General features: G+C 49.4%; 2 protein-coding genes across 2 annotated transcripts; both read left to right on the top strand.

Moving 5' to 3' along the window:
* The first annotated feature begins 17,161 nt into the window (after positions 1-17,161).
* LOC124660584 (MAR-binding filament-like protein 1) lies at positions 17,162-21,964 on the top strand. The gene is made up of 3 exons (XM_047198407.1): positions 17,162-17,444; positions 18,944-19,179; positions 20,092-21,964. Exons 1-3 carry the CDS (start codon positions 17,177-17,179, stop codon positions 21,934-21,936), a joined length of 2,349 nt encoding a protein of 782 aa, XP_047054363.1. The 5' UTR covers positions 17,162-17,176; the 3' UTR covers positions 21,937-21,964.
* A 1,067-nt stretch (positions 21,965-23,031) lies between these two features.
* Positions 23,032-23,910, top strand: LOC124664807 (probable CCR4-associated factor 1 homolog 11). Its single transcript, XM_047202245.1, has one exon. It carries the CDS (start codon positions 23,032-23,034, stop codon positions 23,908-23,910), a length of 879 nt encoding a protein of 292 aa, XP_047058201.1.
* The last annotated feature ends 211 nt before the right edge of the window (positions 23,911-24,121 follow it).

Below are 24,121 nucleotides of genomic sequence, written 5' to 3'. Positions count from 1 at the left end.
AGATTCATGTTGTTTCTCTGCCGCGACAGAGTCCAAGTAGAATTAGGTTTTATTGTTTTTCCTACTTAGTTGTTGCCTTCTAATTTCGTCTGTGCTGTAGAAAAAATTTCCGTGAGAAAAGTTTCGGCCGCCGGTAAAGAATTGTGAAGGAGAGCAAAAAAAAAAGTCTGGAACCACCTCCGAAAAAAATTATGGCTACATTGGTTTTTGACCTTTGCGGTCACTTTTCGCCACTGGCCGTTATAGCGATATTTTTTTGGCGCCTGCGCGCTTTCCGGAGCATTTTCTAGAAACTCCGACAAAAAAAAATTCTGAGGCTATACTGTTTTTAGACCTCGGGGATCAGTTTGAGACACTTGCCATCATAGTGATTTTTCGCACCTCGGTTCGCCACCTCATCGCTGCTAGTTGCTTGTGTGCCACGTCGTGACCTCGATAGTGTTCTAGGCTCGCGTCTCTAGTACGGTCTAGCCTAGGACCAGCACAGTACCGTTGTTGAGCATACTTTCAATACTGCATTGCTGTTTTGACAATTGCTGTTTTGCTAGCATATTAGCCTTCCCACAGCTCTACAGATTGTCACCACGTGCACTGTGTCGACACCTGGTAATCGCTTTGGCAATCCTTGGAGACGCTGATCCTTGTTGGTTGCCGTATCACCTTCCTCCTGCTTGGTAAGAATTTGTAAGAGCTTTTGTATTTTGCTTGACGAATTGCGCATGAACCACCATATTCCGTAGTTTGTAGGCATATATATTTGTGCTTTTTGTGTACTAATCATGACAGGACCTCCACCGGGAGCTGTTGACCCGGCAAAGATGACGACTGAGGAGTTGTATGCTCACTTCACCCACCTTTTGGGCGGGCATGCACGTGACATCGATGCGCGCATTTGTGATGTGGACGCCAAACTCACTGACGCGCTGGACAAGCTGGATGGCCTCGAGACAGCTTTCAACTCCAAGCTCGACGCCAAGTTCCAGGAGCTCTTGACTCGGTTGCCGCCACCTCACGACAACGTGCGACGACGCGCGCGCCGTGTTCCTCGTGCGAATGTGCATGCGGGTACCGCTCCTGCTGCAGCAGCCGCACATGACGCGCCTTCTGATGAAGGATACGAAGACTATGAAGGGGACGCAGACGAGCGGGTAGATGAGAACATGCTGGACGGCGAGGAAGTCGAACAACCTACACCGGGTCGTCCACGACAACTGAACCGCAATGCTCGTCCACCTCTACGACCGGTACGTGATGATGATCATGTTGCTAAACTGAAACTGAATATTCCGCCATTTGAGGGTAGATATAATCCTGATGCGTATCTTACATGGGAACTAGAAGTAGAACAACGCTTTGCATGTTTAAAATACCCTGATCACTTGCGTGTTAGTGCTGCTACTTGTGAGTTCAAAGATTTTGCTTCTATTTGCTGGTCTGAACATTGTAGAGCACATCATGCTAATATTCCTACTACTTGGGTTGGTTTAAAACTTGCTATGCGTACTCGTTTTGTTCCTCCACATTATCAACGTAATTTGCTGAAAAAATTGTCTCGCTTAGAACAAGGAAAAAATTATGTAGAAGATTATTATCAAGAATTGCAAACTGGCATGATTCGCTGTGGTATTGTAGAGGATAATGAGGCTATACTTGCACGTTTCTTTGGTGGTTTGAATAAAGAGATTTAGCATATTTTAGATTATAAGGAGTACAACACTACTCGTTTGTTTCATCTTGCTTGCAAAGCTGAACGTGAAGTTTAGGATCGTCAACCACCATGGAGAAGAGGTAATGTTTCTGCAGGTCATACATCCTCGTGGTCTCCGCGACAATCAGCACCACCATCTCGTGGGGCTGCACCAGCGCCTACTACCTCCAAGTACACCGCGCCTGCATCACGAGCACCACCGGCTGCTACTCCCCCACCATCTGCTGGTCCTCCTTGGAGTTCCTCTTCGATGGCCTCCACGGGGAAGACGCGCGACATTCGATATCGCAAATGCTTGGGATTTGGACACATAGAGAGAGAATGCAGAACCAAGTGTGTGATGTTGGTGCGTGAAGATGGCGAATATAATTCTGCAAGTGACTTTGATGAAGATACATTGGCCCTTATTGCTGCACGTGATGGCGCCAATTCTGATTCTGAGAGAGATGGAGGTAATGGAAGCTGACACTACTGATCAGTACAGGATCTTAGTTGCACATCGTGTGTTGAGCGTGAAATTGAGCAAATCTGAGCATGATCAACGCCACAATCTGTTTCATACAAGAGGCGTTGTAAAAGAGCGAGCTATAAGGATCATCATTGATGGAGGGAGCTGTAATAATCTGGCTAGCGTTGACATGGTGGAGAAGCTTTCTCTCCCTACAAGACAGCGCACACATCCATATTACATTCAATGGTTTGAGAGCTCTCGGAAGCTCAAGGTAACAATAACTACACGTGTGCATTTTACTATTGGTACATATTCTGATTTTGTTGATTGTGATGTTGTACCTATGCAAGCTTGTTCTTTGTTACTTAGTAGACCTTGTCAATTTGATAGAGAATCTGTTCATAATGGTAGAACTAATCAGTATTCTCTTATGCATGATGGAAAGAAAATTGGTCTCAAACCTATGACTCCTGAACAAATAGTAAAAGATGATCTTGCTAGAGCTAGTAGAGTAAAAAACGAGGAGAAACATAGGAGTGAAAATCAGATTGTTGTTGCAGATTTTTTGCCACATAAGACTATAAATCTGATTCGAACCATGCTACTGAAATTCGTTTGAAAAATCCTTGTTTGCTTTCTAGCAAATCTGATATTGCTGAACTTGATGTGAACACTACTCAATGCTATACTATTATTTTCAAAGAAGTTCTGTTTCATTTGAGGATATGCCTCCTTCTTTGCAACATGCGGTTGTTAACCTTTTGCAGGAATTCATTGATGTGTTCCCACAAGATGTTCCCCCTGGACTACCACCTACTCGTGGCATAGAACATTAGATTGACTTGATTCCAGGAGCCTCGCTGCCCAACCGTGCACCATATCGTACCAATCCTGAAGAGACCAAAGAGATTCAGCGACAAATTCAGGTTCTCCAAGATAAAGGCTACATTCGTGAGTCTCTGATTCCATCTGATGTTCCTATTATCTTGGTACCTAAGAAAGATGGTTCTTCATGCATGTGTACTGATTGGAGAGCTATTAATAATATTACCATTCGATACCGTCATCCTATACCTCGTTTAGATGATATACTTGATGAATTGAGTGGTTCTATTATGTTCTCCAAAGTTGATTTGCGTAGTGGTTACCACCAGATTTGTATGCAATTAGGAGATGAATGGAAAACAACGTTTAAAACTAAGTTCGGTTTATATGAGTGGTTAGTAATGCCTTTTAGTTTAACTAATGCACCTAGTACTTTCATGAGACCGATGAACAAAGTTTTACGTGCTTTTATTGGACGTTTTGTGGTGGTATACTTTGATGATATTCTGATTTATAGAAAATCTTTGGAGGATCATTTGGATCATTTACGTGTTGTTTTCAATGCTTTACGTGATGCACGTTTGTATGGTAATCTTGAGAAGTGCACCTTCTGCACCAGTCGAGTTGCGTTTCTTGGCTATGTTGTTTCTGCGCATGGAATTGAAGTTGATCCAGCCAAGATTGAGGCAATTGAGAGTTGGCCGCAGCCAAAGACGGTCACACAAGTGAGGAGTTTTCTTGGCCTCACTGGTTTCTATAGGCGCTTTGTGAAAGATTTTGGATCCATTGCTGCGCCGCTGAATGAGCTTACAAAGAAGGATGTGCCCTTTGTGTGGTGCGATGCACAACAAGAAACCTTCATGATATTGAAAGATAAGTTAACACATGCTCCATTACTCCAACTTCCTGATTTCAATAAGACTTTTGAGTTTGAATGTGATGCTAGTGGAATTGGTTTGGGAGGTGTGTTGTTACAAGAGGGCAAACCTGTTGCATATTTTAGTGAGAAATTGAGTGGGCCTAGTCTGAACTATTCTACTTATGATAAAAAATTATATGCGCTAGTTCGGACATTAGAAACTTGGCAACATTATTTATGGCCTAAAGAATTTGTTATACATTCTGATCATTATTCGTAGTCAAGCTAAGTTGAATCGCCGCCATGCAAAGTGGGTTGAGTTTATAGAGTCTTTTCCTTATGTTATCAAACACAAAAAGGGTAAAGATAATGTTATTGCTGATGCTTTGTCGAGCCGTTATACTATGCTATCTCAACTTGACTTCAAGATTTTTGGATTAGAAACCATAAAGGAACAATACTTGCATGATGCTAATTTTAAAGATGTGTTGCTGAATTGTAGAGATGGTAGAACATGGAACAAATTCGTCCTCAATGATGGATTTGTGTTCCGTGCTAACAAGCTATGCATCCCAGATAGTTCCGTTCGTCTTTTGTTGTTGCAGGAGGCGCATGGAGGAGGATTGATGGGTCACTTTGGTGTGAAGAAGACGGAGGATGTACTTGCTGCACACTTATTTTGGCCACGTATGCGTCGAGATGTTGAGAGATTTGTGGCACGCTGCACTACATGTCAAAAAGCTAAGTCTCGACTTAATCCACATGGTTTATATATGCCTCTTCCTGTTCATAGTGTACCTTGGGAGGATATTTCTATGGATTTCGTTTTGGGTTTGCCTCATACACAGAAGGGGAGGGATAGTATTTTTGTTGTTGTGGATCGATTTTCCAAGATGGCACACTTTATTCCATGTCATAAGACTGATGATGCTACACATGTTGCTGATTTGTTCTTTCGCGAAATTATTCGTTTACATGGTGTGCCAAATACTATTGTTTCTGATCGTCATACTAAGTTTCTTAGCCACTTTTGGAGATGTTTATGGGCTAAGTTGGGGATTAAATTGTCGTTTAGTACTACATGTCATCCCCAAACTGATGGATAAACTGAAGTAGTAAATAGAACATTGTCTACTATGCTGCGGGCTGCTTTGAAGAAGAACTTAAAATTGTGGGAAGAATGTTTACCTCATGTTGAATTTGCTTACAATCGTTCGCTGCATTCTACCACTAAGATGTGCCCATTTGAGATTGTGTATGGTTTTATTCCACGTGCACCTATTGATTTATTGCCTTTCCATCTTCGGTGCAGAATAATTTGGATTCTACACAACGTGCTGAATTGATATTACAATTACATGAGACTACTAAAGACAACATAGCACGCATGAACGCTAAGTATAAAATTGCTGGGGATAGAGGAAGAAAGCATGTTGTGTTTGATGTTGGTGATCTTGTTTGGTTGCATTTGCGCAAAGATCATTTTCCTAAATTGCGCAAGTCTAAACTAATGCCACGCGCTGCTGGTCCTTTTAAGGTGTTAGAGAAAATAAATGATAATGCATATAAACTTGAGCTTCCTGCAGAATTGGGTTCGGTTAGTCCTACATTTAACATTGCAGATTTGAAGCCTTACTTTGGTGAAGACGAGGAGCTTTCGTCGAGGACGACTTCAATTCAAGAAGGGGGGCATGATGAGGACATCCCATCTATTGATACAGCAGCTGTACCTACAGCCACACAAATACAAGGACCAGTCACTCGAGCTCGCGCCAAACAACTTAACTATCAGGTATTTTTGTTTCTTGGAACTATTCCTCACATACATGAGAATATGATGCTGCCTAAATCAGATATCTTTGTTACTCTTAGAAATGATGGACCTAGCATGGATGAGGAGGACAAGCATTGGAGCATGATCACGCATGGAGGAGATGGCAGCAAGTATTTGAGGATTGAAGATGACGCCACAAGTGGAGATTTCAGAACTTTAAAGCCACCATAAGAAGAGATGAAGACATGGATGAAATATAAAGTTTCACACTTCATAATTTCATCCATAGCATAATATGGTGCTGCGTCACCTTTAGTTTTGAGCCAGGCCCATGTCATTTTCGCAGGAATTAAGTCAGTCACTTTTTAGAGTCTGTATTGAAGGGGGAAAGGCCTTCTAGGATTTGGTTCGGCCACCATACGTATGGCTGGCCGAAACCCCACCTTTTCCTCCTTTAAATACCCCCATAGCCGTCACGTTTAGACTCGGATTTTGATTAGACTAAAAGTTAGCCATTGCTGCAACACTCGTGTACTTCTTTTGAGGCCAACGCCCAGAACAAGACAGACTACTCGGAATCCCACGTTTTTCAATAAAGCTTTCATCTTTCATCCGCAATATTCTGATTGCAATATTAGTTCTTACTTGTTCTCGATTTCAGGTAGGAATTAAGACTCTCACTGGTCAGGCTGATCGTGCATCCGCAAGATCAGTAACTCCCGGAGATTGTCCTAGTGATTGCATTGACGCACGAGCTTTGCACGTGTAGTCGGATCGTCAAGCACGAACTCCACCAACAAATCGATGTTATCTTACCCTCATCGAAAGATCGGACACCTTAGCCCTATCAAGGCGCCCAGGGATGCGGCTGTGGAGGAGGAGCCCAGGGGTTGTACGACGGCGGTTGTGGTGCGGCCGAGTCATGTAGCGCCTGTCGAAGGGCTTCATCCTCCGGCAGGCCCGGCGGCATGACGCCGGTGGCGTAGTGGGGCAACGGCGGCTACACAGGTGGGTCGTTCTCGGAGACGAGGACGCCAAGCTTTGCCATCTCGCCGTCCGTCTTGTTCTCGGGGAACTCAAAATTGCGGCCCTTCGCCATGGCCTGCTGCCATTCGTGGAAGACGGCCGCGACGTAGTCATCGCTGTCGTCCTTGACCTCCTCGTTATGGTACGCGAGCACCTCGATGTAGTCGTCGTGGTCGTCGTAGTCGTTCTCGTCGTGGTCGTCGTCGTCGTCGTTGTACTGCGCGCGTGTCGGCGCCTGCTGACGACGCGTCGGCGCCTGCTGACGACGCGTCGGCGCCTGCTGTCTTCGTGGACGAGTCGGCGGTGGACGGTCGAAGGGAAAATCCCTGTCGTCCATGAAGCCCGCCCTCCTCCTCCTATCCGTCTCGGTCGATAGATAGGTACGCCAACTTTCAGAGTCGATGGCGCACGCCGGATCAGCGCGGAGGTCCGGCGGCAGGTACCGCCTCCTTCGCTGGATCTCCGCGGTCCGATCAGGCTCGCGCGCAGGGACGAGATGGATGGGCACCCGGCGGAAGCTGAGCCTCCAGGCAGTTGCATGCCCGACCAGGCCTCGCACGGCATCCATTTCCCGTGCATCAGCCTCCCCAGCGTGACAGGCAGCGGCACCCTCTGCGTCCCCTTCTTGCTGCCGCTGCGGGAGGGCTCGAAGTCGTTCTTCTTCCCCATGGCGCTGCGGCGGTGGTGGTGCGAGTGGAGGTGTGGGCGAAGGAGGAACGCGGCCGGTGGACTTTTAAGGGCGGCCGCGCGGGATACGATGCCATTGAAGGCGGCGCAGAAGCCCAGCCGCCGCCCGCCAGTGCGCGCGCAGAACATGCAGCCGCGCCATTGATGGCGAAGGCTACGGCGCAGACGCTGAAGCGCTGACCGCCGAAACGATGCCCTCGATGCAGACTCGCTGTCAGGCGAGCCCGGTGGAGACACGAGCGGACACTTTGCGCGTCCGCAGAGACGCAAACCTACCGAAAATATGCGCCAGATTTGCGTCTCTGTAGATGGCCCGATCACTTCGTGTCGCGCCGCTGGAGGTGGTGCCAGATGCATTTTCGGTCAAGGCGGACGCAAACGGTCGCCCACGTCGCGCCGCTGGAGGGCATCTCCAGCGGCGCGACGCAAACGGACATTGAGCGACCGTTTTCGTCCGCCGTGACCGGAAATGCGTCTGTGGCCTGCTCCAGCGGGGCGACGCAAAGTGACCGGGCCGTCCGCGGAGACGCAAACCTGGCCCAAATATACGCCAAGTTTGCGTCTCCGCGGACGCTCGGCGGTCGCGCAGAGCGTCCTCCATTTGTTACCTGGTCCCGCAAGTCAGGGACAACGAAATCGACCGCTTCGATTTGCTTCGTTTTCCCCTTCTTTGCTGCCCTACTGCGACGCCACCACCCCAACCCCACCCACCGCCGTCCCGCCGTCCCGCCGCAGCGCCGCAGTAGTCGCCGTCGGCTCCGTTCTCGCCGCGCGGGAGAGCAGGATCGTACTCGGTCTTGGCTCCGCCCCATACCTGCCGACTGTTTTCGGGCCAAACGCTCCCGGTTGCGCCGCCCTTCCGCGCCTCCCACGACCTGTTCGGTCAATTGCGTCGGTAGGTTTCTTACTCGTGTTTTCGGCGCCATTGTGCACGGCCATTGATCCGCACTTTGTACCCACACAGATGGACATGTGGCAGATGTTGAACAAGTTCCGCGCGGAGGTCATCGACTCCTCTTGCGACGAGGAGTCCGATCAGTCGACGCAGACATTGGCAACTACTGCGGCCTCCATGATCCACGAGTTCACCTCAAACCCGGGGCCGGAGCACCGGGGCTCTGTGAAGGGGCGCTCCAAAAACCTGCCGCGCAACATAGTGGAAGGGCAGGCCCGCCTCCACAAGGACTACTTCCACCTCACCAATCCGGTGTTCCCGGAAAAACTGTTCCGGTGCCGGTACAATATGTCAAGGGACCTGTTGTTGACTGCCAAAACCCACCGGCGGGCAGCGGCCTTGTCAACACCGTAGAGCCGGGAAGAGCCTAGAGCTGCGGCTGGCTGAGACCCCTCCGAGCGACGGCCCGCAATGCTCTTCTGGTCACACGCGGCGATGCGAAGTGCAAGGGCGTGCCACCTGACCTATACCTGGTCGGGAAGGTGATGGGGATGCCTCGCTTAGTTTCTGCGGGGCATACATGTAAACGTTAAATACGAGCCTCGATCGGCTCTCGGGTTATCCTGTGAATCGGCTCAAAGAGCCGATCCACCCATGATTCGTACGGGGTGCACGAATACTTGGTGGTCCCGCTTGATCAAGATAAAGCTAATGAGATCTACGACGATTTAGGGTTTTCACCGCATAATCGGATCATCCTACTCCGGGTTGGGCCTCGCGGCCACGCACGGTGCTCGTAAGCCGATCCTAAACAAGGCCTAAAAACCAACATGAAGTTGATCCTCGGAACATCCCGTTTAGGACTTGCGAACGCCACCCTACGTGCCACTGGATCCTCCCCCTTTGTAAGGCCTAACTATTGCGAGATATTAAACTAATCCTTGTAGAACAAGGAGCAATCGTAACGGATCAGATCTACTAAATAATGATCAAGCGGGGTGCCGCCCCCACACCTGAGATAGGTGTGAGGGCGGCTAGATATGCAAGGGTTGCACTACGTAAGCATGCTTAAACGAAGAACAATGCTAACCCTAACACATCTAATGATAACTACGTTGCTCGCCATCAAAAGCGCTTCGATACGAGCAACGCATGAACAACGTGGGGCTTGTGCTTGCCTAGATCGCAAGATGCGATCTAGGCGACATGTCGCTTACCCGATAGAAACCCTCGAGACGAAGGAGTTGGCGATGCGCCGAGATTGGTTTGTTTGGGGTTGAACGTGAGTTGTTGTTTATTCCATAAACCCTAGGTACATATTTATAGTCCAGGGGACTTTCTAACGTGGGAATATCCCATCGTGCACGATACAAACTCTAACTCTTATCTAAGATAATAAACTACCAAATAAAGATACACGGGCAATTCAGCCCAAACCCTTCGTGCCAGGCCGCTTCAGAAATCTTCCACGTGTAATCTTCCAAGCCCGGCCCACCTCTGGATTTGTCCAAAATCTGGTGATAACACATGCCCCCCTGGTTTTGGAAATAACATTTCCAAAATCATTACGCTTTCCCTTCGAAGGGTCATGTCGTGGCAGAGCAGAGCCGTTGCAGCATCCGTCATCATTATGCCCGGTCTTCTCAGCTTCTCTGCAAATTCTGACAGCCTTGGCGTCGATTCCTTGGAAGCTGTAATGGCATTAAACCTTCACCAGATTTCTCATTATTTAACCGTGCCGACTGGTTAGCTTTCTTTATCCTCTATTCCATCCCAGCCATCGGCACCAAAAAACCCTCTCCTCCTGTAGCAATGTCTTCCTCTTCCTCTTCCTTCTCAAAACTCTTCCCCCAATCTTCGCCGAAGAAGAAGAACGAGGACAGCCTCCACCCCGCAGTGAATCCCTTCTCCTCCGACAAGGAGGAGAAAGGAGGAGAAGCAGCGAAGGCCAAGGCCTCCCCCTCCGCCAAGCTCCCGCCGAAGAAGCGCTCCCGCATGTGGGCGGACAGCGAGGACGAAGATGATGACGAAGAGGAAGAGGAGGAGGATGACTCCTCCTCCTCCATCGGGTATCCGCCGACCAAGCGCTTCCGCTCCTGGGCGGACAGGCGAGGATGATGATGATGACGAGGAGGAAGAGGCTCCGGCCAAGGGCTGGGGCAGCGGCGGCGAGGAGCTCCCGGGAGCGGCGCCGACGACGTCGACGGCGGCGATGACGAGGACGAGCGACGACTAGTAGCATAGGACTAGTAGTAGCGGTGCACTAGGCACCGGATCCCCCTTTTGAGAGCCATCGGCTCTTTCTTGTAAAGCCGCTCCTTGGAATTAATGAAATTGTTCTTTCCATTCATCCTTTAATCGCTCCAATTTCATTCCTTCCGCTCTGTCATGCTAAGACCGATAGCAACGCGTCGGACTTCTTTCCTTTTGAACGCCGAGGAAACCGGATTCTAATTAGCTCGTAGGCTAAGAACTTCTCAATTTTTAGGCTGCGATTAGATATCTGACCAAAATTCTTCGCAATCCCTTAGCCGACAACAACTCATCGGCTATTTTGAGAATCCAGTCCCTTTCCTTTTCTTGCAGCAACAGCACAGTCCAAGCCCTGTACTAGACGACGGCTTTTCCTTCCCAGTTCCTCCCTGAGACGATCATGATGCGGCCGCAGCCGAGGTGACTCTAATCGGCTCTTAAAAAACAGGTCTGTTGCCCCCCGAGTCTCAGCCAAAGCACGACAGAGACGAGGATACACAAATTGGCTGTATGGACCTGGGCTTGATCATATCTGAAGGAGCTTCTTATGCAGAGCCAGCCGATCTGCACATAGATCGGCTTCCCAAAGCAGAGAGCCTTCAAGGTGAGCTGCCCCCCGAGCTTCTTTAGTTCTCGCTGGCTAGATCGGCTCCTTTCCTTTGGTGAATCTAAGGCAATCCATCCTTGACCTGATCCGCACGCCCATGCTGCTCCTGACATTGTTCTTGAAGAGAGGATCTGAGCTTCCAAACTGCTCCATTGAGGAGTTCCTTCATAAAAAATCTCCCTTTGTGCTCCATTGACCCTCTGATCGTAACAGTTACTCCTCTTGAGTCGATGGCCATGCATCGGCTTTCGTATCCTTAAGTCGATGCCTGCTGCATCGGCTGTGCTCGAAAATTATCGAATTTTTTCGAATTTTTTACGGCCGACCTGTGCATCGGCCCCATATTCCAATACCCATCACCAGAAGATGAGATGCTTCCGTTGCATATCCTCGTATTTTATCTACCTGGGTGCCCCCCGAGCCGATTCTGTCAAGAGAATTGATGGTATCGGCTCTGTTGGATAACATGTTGAACCCAGGCAGAATGGTGGGTGAGGATAATTTTGGCCGATTGCTGGAGTCGGCCTACACGTTGCTTGCTCGGTGAAGGTTTTGTAAGTTCCCTTCATAAATTTTTAGGGCCGATCACAAGGATCAGCCTCACCTGGTTTGCTCATTGGTTTAATCTTGTTACTTGGTCAGGCTGGATAAAACCAACCCAACCTCTGACTTGATGCGCTTGCTGTCGTCCACCTTGAGTGCTCCGTAGAGTCGTGGAGCACTAAGCTCTGTCGGCAAGACGAGTACCATGTTTGTGCCAGCCGATGTCTCATCATCGGCTTTCCTTTGTTTGGGGCGCCACTCCATTTTCCGTGGACGACCCTCTTCATCCAGGGTTCGCTGAACCTTTGCAGCCGGATCGGGTCGTGCCTTCCTTAGCGTATGCGGGTACAACCTTTCGGCTTCCTCCGGGCCGCGCAATCGCTGAACCCTGCGCTTTTGGGAACGGCTGAGTCCGTCGGGGCACCACCTTGGCCGGTGGTACCTGTCTTCTTCTACTTCTCCCTCGTCTTCCGAACCCTCAAGATCTGCCCAACGAGGTGACTCAGCGCGTTTGCTTTGTGGCGGGAGAGGCCCTAGGCGCTCGAACACAGACACGTTGGCTGCCTCCTTCTTCTTCTTGTTGCATTCTGGGCAATTGCCGATCGTGGGCAATCGGCTCATTCCTGAATCCCAGCAGTGTCTGAAGAAGGGGCAGTCCCAGTGTCTGGCGTTGTCATCTTGCTCCCTTGATGTTTCCGTGGCACAGCGCTCGTGCTCCTCCTCCTCGCGATCCTGCCGACGATGTCTTCTGGCTTCTCTAGCCAGACGATCTCCTCTATCATCATAATTGGACCGTCGGCGTTGGTCATACTGACTCACATATTTGTTGAGGAGGTGATCGAGAGAGGCCGTTGATATCTTATGTTCTTCACCTCTCCTCTCGTGACGTAGCGCTTGCCATCATGACGGAGCCGATCGCGTGGAGCGGCCTCCTCTCGTATCCTTGCTATGAGAGCAGCTGCCCTCATCTCCATCTTTGCCGAGTGGTTCCCGGGTCCTACCATGTTGATGCTCGAACGAGGGACCTGGCTGGCAACCCTCGGGGTAGGTAACTTCCACCATGTTAACGGCGGGGAAGGGTTGGGTGTCGACCTTCATGGCGTGCTGGTTGAAAATTAGCCGCCCCTTCTCTATCGCCGCTTGGATGTGCCGACGCCACACCCTGCGGTCGTTGGTGGCATGGGAGAGCGAGTTGTGGAATTTGCGGTACGGCTTTCCGTTTAGCTCTTTCGCCGTAGGGAACTTGAGACCTTCGGGAATCGTCAACTCGTTTCTCCTTGAGCGAGGAGGTCGAAGATTTGTTCAGTCTTGGTCACGTCAAAATCAAATCCCCGGGCGGCCCTAGTGGCTTTACCCATTTGCGAGGACACGGGGGTTCCCCCCGAGTCCACTCGGCCACTCGCTATTTCTTGGTCTCCCGCAGGCACTTCATCTTCCTCTCGTATCGACCATGACTACGCACGCTTGAACTTGTCTTGGTACGAGTCCGGGTGGCGCTGTTCATATGCCGATAGTTTCGAACCATGTGCGCCGGCGAGGGATAATCCGCTTGGGAGGCCATGTCCTTGAGCTGTGTTGCGAGGCCTGCTACTCGCCAACTCGACTTGCTTCCTTTTCGGTTATACGAACCGAATAACATCGGTTCCTAAGATTCCTGAAGCGCCGGATGTACTCTGTCACCGTTTCCCCGCGCTTCGACGTAGTTGTGCTAGATCGGCAATGCCGGACTCGGAAGCTTCCGAATGGTATTGCATATGGAATTGTTCTTCCGAGCTTGCTTCCAAGACTGGATGGAGTTTGCTTCGGCAAAGAGGTGTACCATCCAAAAGCCGATCCCGTGAGGGACTGTGAAAAGAGCCTCACGTGTAGCTGATCCGACACTGAAGCCGGTCCTAGTTGAGCCAAATATCGGCCGACGTGCTCGATGGAGCTGGAGCCATCCGATCCACTCGAATTTGGAGAAGTCGGGGAGCCGATATTTAGGTGGCAGCGGGATCATCTCGTAATCGTCGGGGTACGGCTTGGAATAGCCGATCGCCCTTCTTTCGGCACCATGCCGAACCGGTCTCTCGGTATGGTACCGATCTGATCCGTCGTGTCTGGCTGTAGGAGTTGCACTGCGAAGATTCGCCGGGGTGGCGTACTTAGCCAGCCATGTTTGCTTTTCCGGCTCCGAGCCAAGCTGCAGGAGCTGGGCTCGGGAGTTTCGTCGGTGTGGCGTACTTAGTTGGCCACGTCCGCTTCTCAAGCTCCGTTGTCGACGTTCCTCCTGTCTTCGCCGGAGTCCCCGATGTTGTGGCCTGGTTTGTGAGTGCCCGGTCACCACAATCCGGCACATACGTGCACGCGTATCCTTGAGGGATCTCCTTAGGCGCCTCCATTAAGAACCGGTAGTCACTAGGGTCACCACCAATCTTGTAGACGAGGAATGCCGGTGTAGTCGGCACTTCGGCGAGTGCTGCCAACGCATATGGCAACGGTGGACGGGGACCGGAGTGGCAACTCTCCTTGATGAGTCCCGAGAGCTGGTCCCGACGGCGAGTGCGGTGGCTCATGATCTCCTGGATCACGCGCAGAGCGACACGCTCCAACACGTTGACCAAGTTCTCAGAGTGGCGGTGTAGCGAGTGAGCCACCAAGTAGTTGATCTCCTGCCGCAAGCCCCTGGTGCGCTCCTCCGACGGGGCAGAGAGGTCTATACCATCGAGTGCACCTTGTGGCGAGAATCCCTTCCATCTGATGCCATGGGAACGGGTTCTCTGAAAAGAGCCGATGAGGTCGGCTTCGAGGGTGGCCTTGATCTCATTGTATTGCTTCTTGAGCTCGTCGGGCAGCTCCTCGTAGGTGACCGGCGTGCCGTCCGCCATCTCGGATGTAGATGGCGATGTGGTTGATGTAGACGTTTGTCCCACCGGCGTGCCGGAATGTGTTGATCTGCCAAAACCCACCGGCGGGCAGCGGCCTTGTCAACACCGTAGAGCCGGGAAGAGCCTAGAGCCGCGGCTGGCCGAGACCCCTCCGAGCGACGGCCCGCAATGCTCTTCTCGGTCACACGCGGCGATGCGAAGTGCAAGGGCGTGCCACCTGACCTATACCTGGTCGGGAAGGTGATGGGGATGCCTCGCTTAGTTTCCTGCGGGGCATACATGTAAACGTTAAATACGAGCCTCGATCGGCTCTCGGGTTATCTCCGTGAATCGGCTCAAAGAGCCGATCCACCCATGATTCGTACGGGGTGCACGAATACTTGGTGGTCCTGCTTGATCAAGATAAAGCTAATGAGATCTACGACGATTTAGGGTTTTCACCGCATAATCGGATCATCCTACTCCGGGTTGGGCCTCGCGGCCACGCACGGTGCTCGTAAGCCGATCCTAAACAAGGCCTAAAAACCAACATGAAGTTGATCCTCGGAACATCCCGTTTAGGACTTGCGAACGCCACCCTACGTGCCACTGGATCCTCCCCCCCTTTGTAAGGCCTAACTATTGCGAGATATTAAACTAATCCTTGTAGAACAAGGAGCAATCGTAACGGATCAGATCTACTAAATAATGATCAAGCGGGGTGCCGCCCCCACACCGAGATAGGTGTGAGGGCGGCTAGATATGCAAGGGTTGCACTACGTAAGCATGCTTAAACGAAGAACAATGCTAACCCTAACACATCTAATGATAACTACGTTGCTCGCCATCAAAAGCGCTTCGGTACGAGCAACGCATGAACAACGTGGGGCTTGTGCTGCCTAGATCGCAAGATGCGATCTAGGCAGCATGTCGCTACCCGATAGAAACCCTCGAGACGAAGGAGTTGGCGATGCGCCGAGATTGGTTTGTTTGGGGTTGAACGTGAGTTGTTGTTTATTCCATAAACCCTAGGTACATATTTATAGTCCAGGGGACTTTCTAACATGGGAATATCCCATCGTGCACGATACAAACTCTAACTCTTATCTAAGATAATAAACTACCAAATAAAGATACACGGGCAATTCAGCCCAAACCCTTCGTGCCAGGCCGCTTCAGAAATCTTCCACGTGTAATCTTCCAAGCCCGGCCCACCTCTGGATTTGTCCAAAATCTGGTGATAACACCTGTTCTTGGTCATTCTACGGGGCGTCAGAAACTACGAGCCCTACTTCCAATGCAGGCCCGATGCAACAGGTGCGCTAGGCTTCACCTCCTACCAAAAATGCTCCGCGGCTATTCGCATGCTCTCATATGGAATGGCTGCGGATATATTCGATGAGTATCTTCGAATGGGTGAGAGCACCTGCCTTGAGGCCATGTACAGGTTTTGCCGAGCCGTGATTGCAGTGTTCGGAGAGTATTACTGTAGGGAGCCAACTATTGAGGATACAAGGCGGCTCCCGTCTATCAACGAGTCTAGAGGGTTCCCAGGAATGATTGGCATCATAGATTGCATGCACTGGGAGTGGAAAAACTGTCCATTTGGATGGCATGGTGCGTACAGCGGGCATGAGGAGGGAAAAACTGTCATTCTTGAAGATGTCATATCTCAAGATTTATGGATTTGACATTCGTTTTTTGGCATGGCCGGTTCCAACAATGACATCAATGTGTTGCACTGATCACCGGTTTTCAACCGGCTCATGCAAGGCAAAGCTCCCCGGGTGAGCTATGAGATCAATGGAAATGCATATGACAAGCCATATTATCTTGCTGATGGCATCTATCCCGACCGGGCCACATTGGTGAAGGCCGTACGTAATCCAAACTCCGAGAAGACGAGGAGGTTTGCCAAGATGCAAGAGATTTGCGGGAAAGATGTGGAGCGCGGATTTGGTGTGCTCCAAACTCGGTGGGCAATTGTCCGTCACCCGCAAGAACATGGTCGGCGAAGACCATGCATGAGGTGATGACATGCTGCGTGATCATGCACAACATGATCGTTGAGAACGAGCGTCCCGATGGCCGCAATGAGAACCACCGGGAATTCCAAGGTGAGCTGGTGGCGCCACTTCCTGGAGCTTCATCTTGGCAGGAGTATCTACATATCAATGCAGAAGTCACTAACGAGAACGTCTCCAAACAGCTGCAGACGGATCTGATTGAGCATCAGTGGATATTGGCTGGCCAGGAAGATCATGCCTAGAGGAATACTATCTTACTTTCATGTAGACTTTTTAAAATTTGAATGTAATAACTATGACTTCGTTGAATTCTTTATTTTGTTGTTTGGAAACTTCATAATTGATGCAAACGCCCAAAATGCGTTGGACCGCTGGAGCCACCCCTAGGTGCAAACGGACCGAAATGCGTCGCGCCGCTGGAGATGCCCTTATGCACACGCCCAGTGGTGAACACCCCATACCACCCTTCGCCAAGATTCGTGCAGCTTCAAAAACACAGGGGTACATCCGTAATTACCCACCCAAAACAAATCGCCTTTCCGCAGCCGAGCCCCACCCACTCTCTCCCCTGCTCCGCCTCCGCGATGGGCCAGCTCCTAATCCGGTAATCCGCTGCACCACCACCACCGCCATTCCCACCACCTCCGCCGCTGCTTCTCAGGGGCGGCGCTCGCGATGGGGTACCTCCTCCTCCTCTCGCCGTCGCCGTCGCCGCCGCTCGCCTGCCGCCATCGCTCCCCCACCGCCGCCGCCGGCCGCCACCGCGCGCGGAGAGGCGCGCCCATCGTCGCGTCGTCGTCCGATGGCGGGCCGTCTACCCCGTCCCACGCGCCGGGGCACGTGCTCGCGCGCCGGGCCGTGCTCCTCGGCGTCTCCGCGCTCCCGCTCCTCCGCGACACCGCCGCCAAGGCGGCCGCGCCCAGCAGCGGCGGACTCGTGACCGGTCAGTGTGCCACTCCGTCCCACGATTCGTTTGTTGATGTTGAATTCTGTTCTGTATATGTTCGCCCAATCTGTCTGATACTGCTGTTCGAGGAAAAAGGGTTTTAACCCAGATTTTTCCTCAACTGACCAGCGTTATAAAGATTGCTGACCAGTACATTCGTGAACTGCTAGAACAAAGATATCAATGACAACGTGCCGTCTTAGATTCACACTTAAAACATCGGATGGAAATTTCCACCTTACGTAATGACCTGACAGTTCCAAGAATGTCACAGGAGCCTGAGGTCCTGAACCAACTTTAAAACAGTGCAGCTAGACTGCGGAATGCACCTATTTTTGCAACTAAAATAGCAGCCTAACAAGAAAATTATGTTTGGGCCATTACTACCACATTTAGTGTTGCATTGTAATTTTGTATATATGCATGAGATGTTACATGTCAAGAATATTCCTGCTGAAATTCAAATTTAAACATGAATCTCTGTTGTGTTTTTTTTGTAGAAAATCACCCAAATCTGATTAGTAGTCTGTAAATTATAGCTTTGATCTACAAATTTGTTTTCCGACCAGAAATTCTCTACATACTAACATGTTTTTTATAAGGCGTTGATCATGACTGTAGATAATTCCTCAAACTAAATCCTACCCTTGATCTATGCCACGCCTCAAAGGTTCATCTCTAGGTTTTGTGGAAATAGGCCCGTACGTGCAATGCAGCATCGGTCAGTTTGGGCATGGCAAAATCATGCATTTGAGTGTAGTCGGTGTGGCACGACAGTGCTTAATTCTGAAAGTATGATTGAACAGCTGTGAATCATGTACCCATTACTCACGACTTACCTCAAGTAAATTTCGAATTTGATTATGGCATATGATTCAGATGTCACTTCTTAATTTCATCGCAGTTTTTGGCATGTCGTTACCCCAAGGGTTTATTAGAAGAAAGGGGATCCTTGCCCCCAAGATAGATCAGCAAGCGCAGAATTGCTACAAAACTTTCAAGATTGGACGTAATAAAATCATCTGTAAACCTAACAAGGCCGTACTTGATGGTCAGAGCTTCCCCCCTTCATTTTAAATAGGCATACTATAAAGATAGGATTTATGAATAGTGTAGAAAATCCTACTGGGATCTACTATCATGCGTTCCTTTGTCTTTCTTGTTTGTATAAATACTTTCTAGTGTACCTGCGAACTCATCATGGTCTCGCTCGACTGTTTACTATTTGAATCTCTTTTTTATTATTAACTGAAACTAGACCTGAGTATCACTTGTGGCCTTTTACTTCAGAATGAGATTGCTTTGAATTGCTCTGTCTTTGTACTGTCCTGGTGCTCCTCCTTGGCATCACAATAGACTTACGATCTAGTGCTTGTTCACTTGTACAGCTAACTTAGAAATATTTTGTAAACACATCGGATATAGTTCATTTGTTTTTGCATGTATCATGGTTTGGCAAAGTTAGATAATCATTTGATGTTGCTTTCTCATTGTAGAGACAAAGGATGTCTCAAAGGTTGATGAACCACAGCCTGCAGTAACTCAGGCAGAAGCTCCTTTACTTGAAGCCCCTAAACCTGAATCACCCTTACCAGTGGTGCAAGAACAACCTCCAGGAAATCCACTTGCTGGTCTTCTGAATGCAATTGCAGTTGTTGCCTCAGGTGTTCTTGCTGCATTGTATGGTACTTCTCGACAGGAAAAGGAGACCTTGCAATCAGCCATCTCATCTGTAAATCATCTGCCAACCTGTACTTAGTGTCTGCTACTGCTGTTTGTCTGTTATGATATATGCCGATTTGTAATTTAGTATAGCCTTACTGATAATCATGCCTTACTAGTCCTTGCTTAATCCCGTGCATATCTCTCTTTCAGAATTGCCACCACCTTCTGTACTCTTTATTGCGAGTATATTTGGAAAGTCTTGATTAAGTAATAAATATGGCGCATATCCTACGTACATTGCTTTTCGCGAAAATATGCAAAAGATTCAGTTGAGGAGCTAAGTTAATATGGAATATTTCACCATAAGTTCAAGAAAGTTGCTCATGCATTTTCTGAATTTTTTCATTTGCGATCTTACCTTTGTGTTTAATTGAGTTATTATATGGTGGAGATTGGCTTAGCCTGCTTGTCCTTGATTAGTGTGTTTTACATGTTAGCCATCCGTTGAACCTCACTATTTCTTAGTCAGCGTATTTTCCACTCATTTGACTATCTTTTGAAGTGCCCTGTGATATTCTTGTATAGTCTTAGCTAAGGTCCCAAGAAAGGAATAAAGAAGTGATGCAAATAGTACTGTGCATAAGCATAGATAATTCATCTTTCCATGCATGCGTGTTTTCACATGCGTGTGTGCACGATGGCGAGTGTGTGCTTTAAAGAAATGGGGTACTCACAAATTGAATGACTAGAAATAGTTTTTGTTAGGCTGGTAAGTATAGGACTCAGGGATAAACATGCACGCATTAATATTCTTATTTCCTGCCATAATGTTATTTTAATTGGTTCTCTCAAGAGTATAACTCGCATAGGGATGCAACAAGTATTTTAAGTTCTTTAATACCTTGAAGTCTATATTTGTTCGAATTGACATATGAAAATGGGATATTTATCTGATATGTCTATAATGCTATTTTTTCAGTTGGAGAGCAAGTTGGCTGAAAAAGAGGCAGCGATCTCTTTCACGAGGGACAACTATGAGAAAAGGTTGCTAGAGCAACAGGCAGCACAAAAGAAGCAATCGATAAAGTTCCAGGAGCAGGAAGCGTCTCTCTTAGATCAATTGGCTTCAACAAAAAAGACTGTAACATCACTAAGCGAAGAATTCAGAAGGGAGAAGACAAGGGCTGAGGAGCTTAAGGATGAAATACAGCGACTAGAGAGTAGTATTGCACAAGCTGGGAATGACAAAGATGTGCTTGAAGCCAAACTGGCAGAGAAAGTGGATGAAACTAATGTGTTGCAGGAAAAAATAATTCTTCTCAGCCAAGAAACTGACAGTAAGGAAAAACAGATCAAGGAACTCAGCTCATTACTTTCTTTGAAGGAAGCAGACTACCAAAATCTTTGCTCTTTAGCTGATCAAACTAAAGAGAGCCTTGATCTTGCAAATGCTAAAATACAGCACCTGGAGGACGAGATTCATACAACGAAAAACGATCTTGCTTCTAAGACGTCTTCAATTGATTCACTAAGTGAGAAGCTTCAAATATTGAACTCTGCAAAGAATGAAGCTGAGGAAAAAATAGAAGAGTTAATAAAAGAGTATGCAGACTTGAAGGCTTCTTCTGAGACAAGAGCAAATCAAGATTCTGGGCTACTCTCTGAGAAAGATGATCTAATCAAGCAGATGGAAGGAAAGCTCTCTGTTGCATTAAGTGACTCCAATAAAGACCATGAAATCATTCTCAAATTGAACCAGGAATTGGATGCCACCAAAGCCATGCTAGAAAATGAAGTCGTGGCATTGAAAAGTTTAAGAGATTCCCTTCAATCCACTGAAGAGACCCTAAGTGATTCCAGAGCTGAGGTTTCCAAACTTTCAGATGAACTTTCTGAAGCAAATAGAATGAATCAGGACCTGGTATTGCAGATTTCAAACCTCCAAACTGAGTTCAATGAAATGCAAGATGGTCTGAATTCCAAGCTTGGAGAGGTAGAATCAATATCTAGAGCTCTGTCAGATGAGCTGGTCTCAGTTAAAGAGATGGTTCAGAAGGGGCAGGAAGAACTTGAAGCTACATCTAAAGAGCTTGCATCTGTCGTGGAAGGTCGTGACAATCTGAAGAAAGAATTGCTGGATGTGTATAAGAAGTTTGAGTCCACCACACAGGAGCTTGTCGATGAAAGGAGAATCGTGACTACCTTGAATAGGGAGCTTGAAGCTTTGGCCAAACAACTGCAGGTAGATTCCCAAGCACGAAGAGCCCTCGAAGCAGACCTGGACGAGGCAACCAGATCACTTGACGAGATGAACACGAGTGCACTGTCACTGTCTAAGGCGCTAGAGACGACTCATTCTAAGAATGCCACTCTCGAGGCAGAGAAAGAGATGCTATCAAAAGCTCTGGATGAGCAACAGAAAATCACTACCGTGGCTCAGGAAAATAGCGAGGATGCTCAGAATCTTATCACAAGGCTTCAGACAGAGAAGGAGACCTTTGAAATGAGGTCTAGACACCTTGAAGAGGAACTGGCGTTAGCAAAGGGTGAGATGCTGCGCCTAAGGAGGCAGATTAGCGCAAGCAAATCCCAGAAAACAAGAATTCTTCCCAGAACAAGCGCACCCGCAGAGACCAGCAGTGTTCCTGGGACAAGTTCACCCACAGAGACCAGCACCGTTGCCAGTACAAGTGTACCCGCAGAGAGTAGCCAGCCCCTGAATGAGCAGCCTGGGAATGATCGTGATCAGAAGACCGTCAGAGTTACTGCTGGGACTCCATATACTGTAAAAAGAACTACTAGGAGAAGAAAAGGCGGCGCGTAGACCTGATTCTGCTTGAGAATCCAGTAGAGAAGAAGCATCTTTGTTTCGTTTTGTTTAGTCATCAGTTATAACTTCATTTTTGAAACTACTATCCTGTGCAAGGTAGCATCGATAACCGTTTAGTATTATTTCATTTGCTTCTGCCTTCTTTGTAAATGTTCAAGACATCCAGTTCCTTTCTCGTAATTCCTGTGTCACGGCATTTGGAAATTTGAGGGTTTTACATGTGTGTACAGATGAATTTTGAACGGCCAACATGATGGAGCACTTCACTATCTGTAGTTACTGTGAATTGTTCGTATATGTTATTCGCTTATTTTATCTACTTGGTAAAATCAGTTTTCTGCCATTAAGGAGCAGAAGGTGGAAAAGAAGATTTATGTGCTGTTTCATAGAGACCCGATCATTGCATGTCCAACACTGTTCTGACATGATCAGATGATATATTTTTTCCTCTTGCCAGATGCCTTTTGCTTGTGCCATGTTCATTTGGTTCACTCTTCGCGTTAAGTCGATTGTTACACTATATGTTTGATGAAGAGTAGGACATGGTATGCATGTTGTACTGCTAGATTTATCAATTTCAGCACTCTTGGTTGAGTGGCGCAAATGATTGTTTGACTGCTGAACTGTATCTTCATTCATTTTCTTACCTGCTTAGTAGGTTTTATGTTCAGGTTGTGTTCATAGATCTTTTCTGACATGTGATTTTGTGTTTATAGGTTTTGTGCTCAGTTGGTGCTGGCTGGACCAAGAGTCAATCCACCGTCCTGGTCTGGTCCTTTTTGATCGAGAGAAACTGGTCTGGTCTGGTCAGAATTGAGACGCCCGGAACAGCTTATCATTGGTATAGCGCGCACGGCATAAACGGTCTGTTAGTCACTCCACCATCCATTCTCCTCAACACGCATCTCAAAGCGCCCCCAGCCGTCTTCTCCTCCCGCTCCCCGCACCGTGGGCTGGAACCGACCAACTCCGCTTCCTATAAAGCCATGGCCGTCTTCGCAACAATTCCCCAAATCCAAACCAGTCTGCGACCCAACTCGAACTTCTCAGCGCTCCGCGACCCAACCTCTCGGCACGCCGTCGGCCGCCATGAAGGCCGGGTTCGCGAACCCGGCGGCGGAGAGCAAGCTGGAGATCCGGCAGGTGTGGGCGCACAACTTGGAGGCCGAGTTCGAGTGGATCCAGCACGCGCAGGAGCACTACCCCTACGTCTCCATGGACACGGAGTTCCCGGGCGTGATCCACAAGCCCAGCAAGCACCACACGGAGCTCACCCCGTCGGAGAGCTACGAGGGCATCAAGGCCAACGTGGACGCGCTCCACCTCATCCAGGTCGGCCTCGCCTTCGCCGCCACCGCGGACTCCCCGCCCGCCGTCGCCTTCGAGATCAACCTCCGGGAGTTCGACCCGCGCGTGCACCCCCACAACCCCACCTCCATCGCCTTCCTCGCCGACAGCGGCATCGACTTCGCCAGGAACCGCGCCGACGGCGTCGACGCGCGCGACTTCGCGTCCCTGCTCATGGGCTCGGGCCTCGTCTGCCCGGGCGACGGCGACGACGACTCCGACGTCACCTGGGTCACCTTCCACCCCGCCTACGACTTCGGGTACCTCGTGAGGCTGCTCACGGGCCGCCACCTCCCCGACACCCTCCCCGAGTTCCTCCGCCTCGTGCGCGTCTTCTTCGGCGGCGAGGTGTACGACGTGAAGCACATGGCAAGCCGGTGCCCGTGCTGGCTCCCCGGCTCGCTGGACGGCTTGGCGGACGAGCTCGGCGTGAAGCGCGAGGCCGGGAGGTCGCATCAGGCGGGCTCCGACAGCGCCGTCACCTGGGGCGCCTTCCGCCGCATCCGCGATAAGTACTTCGTCAATGAGGGCGTGCGGGGATTCGCCGGGGTGCTCCACGGCCTCGAGTTCGATCTCGACCTCTACCTCGCCGCCGCGGACGCGGACGACGAGAACAGCTAGGGCGGCGTCATCACCGCTGCTCCTGCCACCGCCAACGGCAACGGCAACGGCAACAGCCGCAAGGTCGCCCCGCTCCCGCTGAGAAGAACCCGACCATAGCTAGCTAGTCGTGCCGTTAACCTTGCGTTGATTCGATCCTAGCGCCTCCTGTTTGTAGTAGTAGTCTGTACAAGTGTATAGCGTCCCTTGATTCGTTGATTTGGGGTGAACA

This window comes from Lolium rigidum, chromosome 6 (genome assembly GCF_022539505.1).
Source record: "Lolium rigidum isolate FL_2022 chromosome 6, APGP_CSIRO_Lrig_0.1, whole genome shotgun sequence".
Classification (NCBI taxonomy): domain Eukaryota; kingdom Viridiplantae; phylum Streptophyta; class Magnoliopsida; order Poales; family Poaceae; genus Lolium; species Lolium rigidum.
This window is presented reverse-complemented; position numbering and strand designations above follow the sequence as displayed.

Coding starts and splice junctions, on each gene's coding strand:
- LOC124660584 (XM_047198407.1), top strand. CDS start 17,177: ATGGGGTACCTCCTCCTCCTCTCGCCGTCGCCGTCGCCGCCGCTCGCC. Junction 17,445..18,943: donor CAGCGGCGGACTCGTGACCG/GTCAGTGTGCCA, acceptor TTCTCATTGTAG/AGACAAAGGATGTCTCAAAG. Junction 19,180..20,091: donor TGCAATCAGCCATCTCATCT/GTAAATCATCTG, acceptor CTATTTTTTCAG/TTGGAGAGCAAGTTGGCTGA.
- LOC124664807 (XM_047202245.1), top strand. CDS start 23,032: ATGAAGGCCGGGTTCGCGAACCCGGCGGCGGAGAGCAAGCTGGAGATC.